Source organism: Pteropus vampyrus, unplaced genomic scaffold (assembly GCF_000151845.1).
Source record: "Pteropus vampyrus isolate Shadow unplaced genomic scaffold, Pvam_2.0 Scaffold94, whole genome shotgun sequence".
Lineage (NCBI taxonomy): Eukaryota > Metazoa > Chordata > Mammalia > Chiroptera > Pteropodidae > Pteropus > Pteropus vampyrus.
In genome coordinates, this window is record NW_011888875.1 from 1,997,602 (window position 1) to 2,010,372 (window position 12,771).

A 12,771-nucleotide genomic window follows, 5' to 3' on the forward strand; every position below is an offset into this window, starting at 1 on the left:
TAGGGCATCTTGTGCATTCTCAGCACATGTTTGTTTAACTAAAGATTTTTCATTCTCGATTGCAAGATAAAAGAGAACTATTATTCCTATGTTTTATATTATGTTCTGTTTAATGCCTTCAACCTATTTATTTATTTAGTATAAATAAATCTGAGCGTTAAAAAGTTCGATGTGTCTCAAACCACCAGTCAGATTGGTGGTATAATTCACTTCATAGAGAATCAGTGATACTAGTACATTTGAAAGAGAATAAGATTTACAGTCGACTTTTCATATTTGTATAGTCAGGGGAATCTTAAAACATATCAGATGAAAATTTATGTATATTGCCATGTGGAAATCAGGTAATACCGAAAGTAAAGAAAATATTAGTATTATAAATACAAACTTGCACTGGGCATAGATGTAAAGTCGGGTTAACTTTTTTATTTCCCACCTGCTCTTTTCTCAGATTTTCCTTTTTTATTCAGACAAATCCGTTCTTGTGGCCAAAAAGATTCAAAAGTCTGAAGTCAATTTCTACTTAAATAAATCCATATTCACATCTATATTGCTGCTAAGATCTGTTGCCTCTTTAAAAATGTGTTGAGGGAATAGTCATCACTCAGTAAATACATCTTTTCTATTACTTAGTTTTGATAGAATTATTTTATTTGTTTGAAAGCATTTTGAAAGGCTACCATTGCCGTAACCATATGAGGAAATATTAAGTTTAATTTTAATGTGTCCCCGAGGGGACTGGAAGCTTTTGCATTTATGCATTTTCAATTTTCTTTTCTTAATATATTGAAGTTCCTGTATTTAATTTTGTTCTAAGGGCAGTGTTCACGTAATTTAATTTAACAAATATTTGTCTCGTGCTTTGTTTATCAAGCTCTATACTAAATGATCAAGCTAAGTAGAGTATTCTATAATGATAATAAGCATTCAGATATATTTTCCAATGTTTTAGCAATCATGGAAAATACAGTGAAATACATCAATGATAAGATACATTACTTTCTCTGAATATAAGCAGCCTCTATTATGAAAAGCTAAGGGTAAGACATAGTAATAGTAACATAATGCTGGCAACAAAATACTTATCTCTGTGTCATTTTTGTTGTATTTACTTTTATGTTATGAAGGATGTGTACAGTTCTTAGTCTTCCTTCAAATAATAGAAAGGGTTGGCATTTAGAATAACTCGAAGGACATCTTCCGCATTGATAGGATGGCCAGATTGTTTCTGGAAGAAAATACGCATGCGTGGTCATAATGCTAGCCATGGCCAGCCCTCCACAGCTACAGACCCTCCGAATGGCTTTCCCTCAACCACAGAACATCCTAGCAACCAGCCCCTTTCCTCTTGCCATAGCAGATTGGATTCTAATGTAAACCTGACATATATCCAGCTCTTTCATTAGCTGGTCATTAACTTATAACATTGCTTGGTTTGAAATGATGAGCTAGCTGGACCAAACAATGAAAATAACCTTGGGGGAAGAAACGTCTGAAGGAGAACAGTTCTACATACGTAGTTCACATAATTTTTCCTTTTATCTCCACTCCAGAAAGTACCAATTTAATAAAGACTGACACTTCGAGATAAAATAAGTGAGAGTCTAAAACTTATTTAGTTTGAATATATCTTAATATTATAAACTTGGATGTTGAAATAACTCAGGGTTCTGCAATTTCTACCTATATCCAAGGGTCTTTGATCATCTGTAATTTATTCTCCAAACCCTCAAACTTTGTGAATATGTCTTATCTGCTATCGTAGTGCATTCTGGGTATTTATGTCAACATTTCGGGGACACATTGTGGTTGGGACAAGCAGTGGCAGGCTTAGCTTTCTGCGCTTTAATGGGTGGGAAATCTCAGCACCCATTAAACGTGAGACTCAGAGGCACGTTTTAGCTACATAACGGGAGTCAGAGTGAAACTACTTATTGTTTTGGTGCAGGTTGGTGTGATTTATTTAACATAATTAGACCACTTAGGATGCCGTTTGTAATGCTCTATTTTTTTTTAAAGTAATTACCTTTTTAATTCGGTCTCAGTTTACAAAATTTTTTGCATGCAGATATAACTTTGAAATTATAAGCCAATAGAATAAATCGAATCCCAAGACATATAAACATTATAAATGAGGAGACAAATCTTTATTTATTTGTTGATGGTATGATTATTTACCAAGTAAATCCAAGAGGCTAATCTGAAAAATAATATAGCCTGGTGAAAATTAAGTTAGTAGTCAGTTGAAAGATAATTGTAGGCGTTTCTTCTGTAATGCAGTAAATGTGTTCCTGAAAATCCTGTTTTGCAAAGTTGCACATTTAATACAATAAGGATTATGAGGAAAACAGGAATGAGGCAGACACACGAAACCTAAGAAATTTTGTAACCACAGTAAAAACAATAAAAACAATAACAATCATCGTAAAATATTAACCTCTTTAATAACACTCGAATAAGTATGGAACTTTTCATCAAAAGGTGCAAGAGGCTTGGTAGAAGGTGGTATAAGAAACAATCGAAGCTGCTGAGTTACGGAAACAAGGATAAAATATACAAACGGCAGGTCGAACTGCAAAGAACGTTCTCAAAACAAAGCAGGCATTAAAAAGGCCCAGAGAAAGAAGAGGTAGAGAGGGCGTGTCACAGAATCGTGCCCCTTCGCGGCTTGCTGCTTTAGCTACAACAGAACAGAGGGCTGGGAAAAATAACATTTTATGTCATGTGACCTCCCCATTACACTGACTTCATTCCCTGGTTATCATCTGCTAGTGAGTCAGTTCATCTTATAGAAGCACAGTTTGTAGCAAACAGGACTGCTTGTTAAAAAATCAGTTTTTTAAAATGTAAATGCCATCTATAGCCCGTTATAAAAATAGTGAAAAATACCTAGGGGTGTGTGTGTGTGTGTATATGTATGTGTATATATATGTAAATATACATATATATGTATATGTATATACATACATGCTAAGAAGTATGTGGAGTCTCTATGTAGATTATTCTAAAACTTAACAAGGAATTAAAAAGAAGATAGAAAGATTTGGAAACACCATGCTCCAGGATGGGAAGATTTAATGTCACACAGATGTCAGTACTTCTCCGATGAATTTATACATTTCATGCAACCCGGGCAGTCTTTCAGTGGGGTTTGAGCCCCTCTGGGTTTAGTCTCTACTCTCTGACTTAGGGAACAAGTCAATAGGTTTCCACTGAGGCTTCTCGTGGATTCTACCAATTAGAGTCTTGGAGGAGAACTGAGGGGTGGGGCCAAAGAGTGACCTCAGAGAACTTTTTTCCCCGCTGCACTCCCTGTGGCATGATTTTGAGCTGTGGTTTTTGACCTAAAGTTTAGCTCCAGTCAGGAGTGCCTTGTCCACGAGAGTCTTCATGGGCTCTGTGTTTTTCCAGTTTCTAGAAACTGTCCCCTACTTCTTTTGGCTAGGGGTGTCCTAGTTTCACTATTGCTAGTCCTGGGTTACTGTTTACACGATTGTACATAGTCCTAGTTCTGTGGCATTTCCAGCCAATCACACCGTTCACTAATTAAACATTTTAATGAATCCATGGGAACCGCCAGGTATTGTCAAATGTTTCCTGACAGCGTGATGCCGGTTCTGACCCTTCCTCCTCAACACAGGTCTGTTATTTGTATCCTAGGATGTTATTGCATCCATGGATTGCTTCAAATGCTACAATCACATTTGGCAAAAGGAGAAAGAAGAAACCGCTATGATGTTTATTATGAAAAACCCCTCGCTTTCTGAATTTGAATCCCAGATTCTCTATTTCCGAAACCTAGAGCAAAAAATCAATGCTGAGCCTGAATATATCTGTGTGGGTCCCATCGCTCTATACACAGGTTGGTTCGTTTTCTTTTAGACAGCCATAAAGATTCGGCAGTATTGTTCTGTCTCTTTACTTACATTAGTGTTCCAGAGAGTTCTAGCTATCTTAAAGATTGACTCCACTCCTGTGGGCCTCAGGCTTTAACACCAATTTGTAGATTTATTTTTAATTCCCTTCTGCATAATTATTGTGGACCATTTTGAACACTGTGCTGCTAAACCTTGAAAATAAATGCTATTTCAGAGAAAGGGGATGTTATATTTGGGTTTAAAATTTACCCTTTAATAAATAACGGTAACAAACTTGAGGCTTATCTCCAGTGGTTTCGCTATGTACTTTTTTTTCTTTTTTTTTTTTAGCATTTTTTCAATTGTTGGAAAACAAGTTTTTTAAAATAAATTATAATGATTAGGGAAAAACTAATTGTTTTCTAGTTTGATTTTTTTTCATGTGTTCGAGGGCTACAAAAAGCAAAGTGTTTACTGTCAAACATCTGTACCGTGTCGTACTGTGTCGTCTCATACTGGTTCAAGTTTTTCAAACTGAACTGTGGACATTTGGGTTTTACAGCTGACTTGAAGTTTACCTTGACTGCCGAGACCAAGGCCTGGGTGGTTGTCATCGGCCGTCACTGTAACAAAAAATACAGGAGTGAGATGGAAAACATTTTTACCCTTGTTGAAGAATTCAATAAGAAACTGAATCGGCCAATTAAAGACCTAGATGATATTCGGATTGCTATGGCAGCACTGAAGGAAATCAAGGAGCAGCAAATTCCCATTGACTTTCAAGTAGGACCTATCGAGGTAACTGAAAATAATTTGTTCGTTATGGAAGTATCTCCGCATGTTGGGTCATATTAGCTGAAATGTAGACCATGTCTGGAGTGGAGTTACCGGATGCCAAACCTAAGAACAATGTGATGTCTAACCCTCATACGGTGCTTTCTGTGGGCCAGTTCTGGTCCCTTCCATGTCATTACGGTCCTTAAGAGCAGAGCCTGAGATAAGGATTTGTGTACAAGTGATTTATTGATGAGTGTTCATGAGAGAAAGGGAAACAGGAAAGGATGAGGTCGGGTTGTGGGGACCTAAGTGATGATGTCATCTCAGCTGTAGACTGACTACGGCCCAATCCCACTGGAACCTCTGGAGTATGAGTCATACCACACAGTTGGTCCCACCTTGCGGCAATAGGGACTGCCCTTTATACCCCCAAGTCTGTTGGTCATTGACCATACTCTCCCTGTAAAAAAAGCTACTATTAAGCTGAGGACAGTTTTTCAGGGAAGAAGGTAGCTTGATCCCTCCAGCCAGCAGTTGGGGATGCCAATATCAGCTGGTAAACAGGACCCGGATGGGTCACTAACCGTGTACAGTCATGTATTAACTCTGCCTTAACTCACTTAATCCTTACTGCAACTCCCACTTTACACACAAGGAAACTGAGGGTCAAAGAAATTATGCAATTTGATTAATGTTGCACATTGCTTTTATATTATCTTTTCTAAATGAAAATGTTTTATCAGGAATGGGTCACTATTTATCATTTTAAATGAGACAAGTAAAATCGTAGCATTAAAACAATTCCAGACATAAAAACATTATCTTTTTCTCACACCATAACTTGAATGTCTGGGCTTAAACTCTTATGCTCAGGATCACACTCGAGTCTCAAAAATTTCCTGGATTCCTCTTTGACTTTTGGAAAATTTCAAATTACTGTGAAAATGGTGCAGACGACTGCACATTTGTATTTCTCCTGTGCTGGGTCAGGGAAACCACATGGTCCACCATGTGATTCCTGGGAATTGAAACACCAGGAAAAAGCCCCCACTTTGTGTAGGGCCAGGGGAGTCCCTGGGGAGTGAAGAGGAGCCCCTGAAACTACCGACCCTGTTTTTCCCAACCTGAGAGTTATGACAAAAACTGTAGTCAAGTAGTCAAGATCGAAATACAATCTTTATTATTCAGAAGACATGATTTAGTGTATAACTCCCATATTCCCATTAGACCCCACCCCATTCCCCACCCTACACACGCCCACTGTGCGCTTGTGACTACTGAACCCCAGAATAAGACTTGCTCATCCATCAGAGGCAGCATTGGAAAGCTACAGGTCTCTCTATAATCCTGCTCTACTTCTTTTTGGATGGGGCTGCCAATCAAAGGCAAGAAGAAGAAAGATGGAGAGACACAGTGGGCTATACTTGTCCAGAGCAACAATTTTTTTCCCCATAGTAACAATCAGATATCCATTCTACCTCTGTGGGGAGGAGCAGTGGTAGCAGAAGGGGCCAGGGATATTTAAGGAAAATCCTTTCTCATGAAAACCAACCTCTACCTCATAAATCTAGCCAAGAGAGTAGTGCAGGATTTTGCATCCTAGGGGCATTGACGTGGCCCAGGCTCTGATTCCAGAGCACCCTCGGTGTCTTCATTTTGGAAGCTCTTACTAAAAATGTGAAATGGGATAGAGTTAACACCCTGATTTATTTTGTTATTGTCAAACTAGCAGTTAAATGTTTTATGTTTTTCATTTACTCGGTATAATTTTGTAATATTCAAATACAATTTAGGGGCCTAAGTAAAAATATCTTTTGTTTGTATAATGATTTTCAGTTTTCAAAATGCATTTAAAATGATATTTTTTGATAGTCACGGGAAACCTGTGAAACAGCCAGAGGATCTTCCTGTTTTACAAATGAGGAAATGAAGCTTAGGGGTTCAGTTGCTTACTTCAACTTTTACAGTTTGCAAGGAGAGTAACTAGAACTTTCTGGCCGGTTTCCCTATTGTGATGATCTTTTCTAATGCTTCAATGAGTGACTGTGTGTAGATTTATGCATCTGACTGACAGAAATCTCAATTTTTTTCTTTTGCACAGGAATCCTATGCCCTGCTTAACAAATACGGCCTTCTGATAGCGAAGGAAGAGATGGACAAAGTTGATACTCTGCGTTATGCGTGGGAGAAGCTTCTGGTTCATGCCAGTGAAGTTCAGAATGAGTTAGTCTCCCTACAGCCCAGTTTCAGGAAAGAGCTTATTAGTACCGTGGAGGTCTTTGTCCGAGACTGTCACCAGTTCTACTTGGACTATGATTTGGTACGGCTCTAGCTTTCTCTGTGTGTATTGTTGGTGAGGAATGAATAAAGTATGCAAAAAATGTATGCGCCTGTGTATGTGTGTGTGTGTGTGTGTGTGTGTGTCTGTGTGTGTGTGTGTGTGTGTGTGTCTATGTCTGTGTCTGTGTGTGTGATGTGCTGTTGAGTCGGCTCCGACTCCTGGCCACCCTAGGAATGAGTGATGTCCACAGAGTCCTGTCCCCACCAGGCCTGCTCAGCTCCTGCAGACTCACGCCCACGGCTTCTCTTACAGAATCAAACCATCTCATATCTGGTCTTCTTCTTGTCCTGCTGTCTTCTGTTTTTCCCAGCATTCTTGTCTTTTCCAAAGACTCCTGCCCTCTCACGATGAGCCTGAAGCAGGACAGCTGCAGTTTGGTCATGTTTGCCTCCAGCGATGTCTCGGGCTTAATTTGCTTTAGGACCCACTCGTCGTCTTCCTGGACATCCAGGGTATCCACACAGCTCTCCCCCAACACTGTATTTCAAATGATTCCACTTTTCCCTGTCAGCCTTATTCCCTGCTCCGCTTTCGCATCCAGACATCGTAACTGGGAATATGAGGGTGTGGATGCAAAACGTAGTTGTTTAAAGATTGTGTATCAAATATAACGAAAGTCCTTGGGAATGGGAGCTTCATCTCATGGGAGCAAAGGCATCTCCCATTCACAGTCTTTTCCCCTTACGGTTCATCCAGAATAATTTCAACAGGAAATGGGAAATTTAAAAGGACAGTTCATATTGTATCTTTGGTCTTTTACTGAAGTTGTTTGATAGCTTTCTAAATTCGTGTAGACAAACACTCTTTATGTGTAGTTACACCATTCATCTTTCCACAGCATTCATTCAGTAGTCCCACAATAATGTAGAGCACCCAGCATGTGCCAGGTACTGTCCTTGGTGCTGAAGACACAAACATGGACAGGACAGATGGAGTTCATATTTAATCAAAGATTTTTGAGTTTTCAGTGCAGAATCTTCTGCTTGGGATATATTGTGTAACAAGACCTATTTCTAGCCAATTATAACGTTAAGAAGGGAAATACGTAGAGCGTACAGTAGGGTAGAATCTGTATCTATTAACGAGCAGTACACCAAACCACAAAGTAGGTTAATCTTGTTAGGTGGTTGGTTGGATTCCTGCACTACCTCCATGGCTGAAGAAAGCACAGAAACCCACACGTTTGAGGCGTTCTGATGTAGGAGAACCCGATTGGAATGTCAAAATTACAGGTCACTTTACAAATAGATATTAGAATGGTGAAATCTGTGAGTTTTGTGGCATTAGTATTTTAGTTCAAAGCCAGAGATTATATGTGCTTCTTAGAGAGTACTTATTGACTCTTTGCTTTGCCACCTAAGAAATGAATGCTACGTATTTTTAATTTTCAAAATTTCTCGACATATGGACATTGTGGCATTAACTTGTAGATCGACTGGAAAATATTTCCAAATGAGTCACTTTCCCAAGTCCTATTTTTGTAAACAAAAAACTGTCTTTTATTTTACATGTGCTGTGCACGAAAGCTAACTTCGATATTCAAATATTTTGAGCTCATGAAATTTACATACAAACACTTCATTCTATTTTATATTTGTTTTAACTTTTTGTTTCAGAATGGCCCAATGGCTAGTGACTTGAAACCCCAGGAAGCCAGTGATAGGCTGATCATGTTTCAGGTAATCTTTTTAATTTCTATGACCTTCTAAACAACTAAAACCTTAATGTATTTTAAACACATACTGCCCTCCTCCCTTAACATAGAAAGTCTTATCATGGAATATAGTGTGTACTTACATTTAAAAAATATGATTTAGTATAGTTAAAATTGGAGTTGGTTGCTATGCAGTTAATTATACTCAGTTAGTATTTCTATTTACATGTGCTCACAGATCATATATGTATGCCAATTTGTGTCTTTTTTATTTGCATGTTTATTAACGCGTAAATATGTTTGGCGAGTTTTCATTTGCATTTTTATTAGAATCAATTTGATAATATCTACCGAAAATACATCACCTATACCGGGGGAGAGGAGCTTTTTGGTCTGCCAGTTACCCAGTATCCTCAGCTTCTCGAAATAAAGAAGCAACTAAATCTTCTCCAGAAAATATACACTCTGTACAACAGTGTCATAGAAACCGTCAATGGCTATCACGACATCCCGTGGTCAGAAGTGAATATTGAAAAAATCAACAGTGAACTTTTAGAGTTCCAGAACAGGTGAGAAATTAAATGCTTAATATGCCCAGAGCTGTGGAACCTCAAATGCTTTCTTCTCTGTTTGCTGTCAAGTTCTCTTCTCAGTCTAGATGTTTCGAAAGCACATCGTGCTGCATTGCTCTTGTCCATTAGACATCACCCTTGTCAAGTGCTACTTATTAATTACCCCAGCGTGTGTACATGGAGAGACAAGCACATCCTTTAAACCTGGATGAATCTTGTCAGAAGCTTTTCTACATCTTGGAGGGAGCTGATCTCTATTTATATTAATACTTATCAAACATCTGAAGTTTATGTTGGATGATTTCCTGGGATAAAAGCAAGAGCCCCATATTTTCTCCATCCTTTAAATAAAGTACTGAACCCAAAGAAAATGGATGATCATTGGTTGTATTTTTTGGTTAACAGCCTGATACAGCTTTGTACTTAGTACAAAGATTGACCTGGGATTTACCTCTATTCTTTAAAATAATGCATTTTATCTAGTTAATTATTATGAAGGATTGAAATAATTTCTTTCCTGATTGGGAGGAGTACTTGTATGTGATATAAAAGTACATTATATTAACAGACGTCGTCTGACTTATGGGATTTAAAAATGTGATAGATATTCAGATCGACCATTTTTGATAGAAATGCTGGCAGACACTCTTGGACTGGAGACTCCTGGGCTCCTATGTGAATGGGCTTCCATGTTGGCTTCCTGTTGCAGGTGTCGGAAGCTGCCCCGGGCCTCGAAGGACTGGCAGGCTTTTCTGGATCTGAAGAGCACCATTGATGATTTCAGCGAGTGTTGCCCGTTGCTGGAGCATATGGCCAGCAAGGCCATGATGGGCAGGCACTGGGAAAGGATAGCCGCTCTCACTGGGCATAGTCTGGATGTGGGGAATGAAACTTTTAAGTTAAGAAACATCATGGAGGCACCTCTTCTGAAATACAAAGAGGAAATAGAGGTACAGACGATAGACAGTATGCCGTGGTGGGAGATTGGAAGGTCTCATGGGATTTATTTGATGGTATTTCTACATTGTGGAATGTTGGATCAGTAAACCATGCCAGGGCCATCAGAACTCTCTTCCTGGCTTTCAGCCATTAATTCCTTCAACGAATGTTTATGTGACAAATGGGGTTGCATTTCTGCATTCATAGCTCATCCAATAATTTGTTTAATTAAATATCTATACAAATAAAGTTATAGTTATAAGCCGTGGTAGATACCATTGGAAGAAAAGGGTGTTGCTCTACAGAGATTCTACAGTAAAGGGGTCTGATCTGTCTGAGAGATAGGGGGAAGGGCCAAAAAGGTAGAGGGGGTGCATGCACATGACTTGCTGGGTGAAGGGACTATACGTGTGTGTTGGGGCTCGGGCCTCGGAAAGGAGATTGGAAAGTGCAAAAAAGCCAATGCCAGGCAGATGGAAAAGCATGTGTGAAGGGTCTGAGGTGTGTTCGGGGGACCAGAAAAAGGCCAGAGTAGGTGTGGGCGATGGGGGTGGGGGAGAGAGAAGACAACTGAGGATGGGAGGTGGAGAGAGGCTAGAACATTCTGTTGATTTGGGTTTTTGGAGCAATGGGGAACCACCTGGGAGATGCGTTTTGAGCAGAGGATGCCATGGTTAGATTTGCATTTCGTAAAGCTTGCTCTTTAGTAGTAGGTAGCTGTGTGGAGAAAAGATTGGAGGAGGGCAAGGAGAGATGATAGGAAAATCATTCGGGAGGTTTTAAGAATATCCCAGCAAGAGATCATGGTGTGTTGGATGAGGGAGCAGGTGGTGAAGCCAGGGAGGAGTGAAAAGATTGAAGAGATCTTTAGGAGATAAAACTGGGTAGAATTTGGCGATGGAGGGAATGCGGGAGGAGAAACAAGGGGTGAAGCCGAGGATTAATCCTAGATTTGTTGAGAGATCTAGATGGATGATGGTGCTTATCACTGAGCTAGGGAATGTTGGAAGGGAATCAGGCTGAGTGACAAGGTACAACGATTGTGAGCTTGATTTGGGGCATTTGAGTTTGCTATTTTACTAGTTGTGTTTGGGGTTCCCTTGATATATCCAAACAGAGACATCCGGTAGGCAGATAGATATGTCTTGCCTGGAGGGAAAGGGTTAGTAAGTGTGCGGGTACAGACGAGCTCACCCAGAGAGGGGGTGTAATTTGAGAAGAGGGTAAGGACCGGACTTGACTCATGGTCCAGGAGAAGATAACGCTGCAGAGGAGAGTTGGGAAGAAATCAGGTTTCTGCTAATTCCTTCCCCTTGCACTGGACCGATTTGACTTTAGAGTTAAAATCAGAGACACATTAAACTTTGAGTCTTTGTTTAAAGTTTCAAAATCTATAAGGTTCTTGCATATTTTTTATCAAATCTAAAATTTCGATATACTTGACATATAAGTTTATGTACGCTTAAGGTGTACAGCATACTGATTTGATACATTTGTATTCCAATTACATTGCAGCCTTAGAACACCTCTGTTTCATCATATGATTATTATTTCTTCCTGGAGTGAGAATAGTTAAGATCTAGCCTCTTAGTAAGTTTAATGTTTATAATACAGTTTTGTTGTCTATAATCTCTGGATTGTGCGTTAGATCTCCAGGACTTATTTATCTACTAGTTACAAGTTTGGACCGTAAACACGATCTCCCCTTCCCTCACCAGCTCCTGGTAACCACCATTCCACTCTCTGTTTTTTCTAGTTCGGTTTTTTAGATTCCAAATATAAAGGATGCCATATAGTATTTGTCTTTCTCTGTCTTACTTATTTTTCTTAACCAAATGTCCTCAAGGTCCATCTATGTTGTTATAAATGGCAGGATTTCCTTTTTTCTTATGGTCGAATAATATTCCACTGTTGCATATTTTTTTCCATTATCTTTCTGGAATAATTTGGTGGGAAATTTTTACAAATGAAGGCTCTGTTATTTAGTACTGTCTCTGTCTCCATCTCTATTCCCCAATCTCTGTCTACGTACACAAACGCCACTTATTATATCGCTATTTAGATCTGGAAATATGAATGTTTATAGATCCATGTGAATCAGAGAGCGAAGAACCTAGACTGTTCAGGAAGGATGTGTGACTTTCACGTGAATAAATGAGCGCTTGCCATTTTAATAGGACATCTGCATTAGCGCCGTGAAAGAGAGAGACATTGAGCATAAACTGAAGCAGGTGATTAACGAGTGGGACAGCAAAACGTTCACATTTGGCAGCTTTAAAACCCGTGGAGAACTCCTCTTGCGAGGAGACAGCACCTCGGAAGTCATTGCCAGCATGGAGGACAGCTTGGTGGCACTGGGCTCCCTGCTGAGCAACAGGTAGGAAAACATCATCTCTTTCTGGGGCTTGGAGAACCATAATAGCAAACGTTTCAAGGGAATTTGATTTTAAAAAAATGCAACACTGTCTCATACAATTTACTCAATATTGACAATACTTGTTTTAATTCTAGCCTTTGGCAGAGCGTGCGTAATACTGTTTTTATTTCATTATCCTTTGCTTGTGGAATGCGTCTGAGACCATCAGTTGGACGAAATAATGCAGCATGTAATCAGCCACCTGGATCTTGTGG

The 12,771-nt window shown here is 39.3% G+C and overlaps 1 protein-coding gene across 1 annotated transcript in view; it reads left to right on the top strand.

Moving 5' to 3' along the window:
• Positions 1-12,771, top strand: part of DNAH5 (dynein axonemal heavy chain 5) — a 223,620-nt gene that overhangs the window by 61,635 nt on the left and 149,214 nt on the right. Inside the window, exons 23-29 of the mRNA XM_023532947.1 lie at positions 3,661-3,862; positions 4,420-4,655; positions 6,736-6,954; positions 8,592-8,654; positions 8,960-9,198; positions 9,911-10,151; positions 12,318-12,517. Coding sequence (XP_023388715.1) covers positions 3,661-3,862; positions 4,420-4,655; positions 6,736-6,954; positions 8,592-8,654; positions 8,960-9,198; positions 9,911-10,151; positions 12,318-12,517 — 1,400 coding nt within the window. The remainder of the gene's footprint in view (positions 1-3,660; positions 3,863-4,419; positions 4,656-6,735; positions 6,955-8,591; positions 8,655-8,959; positions 9,199-9,910; positions 10,152-12,317; positions 12,518-12,771) is intronic.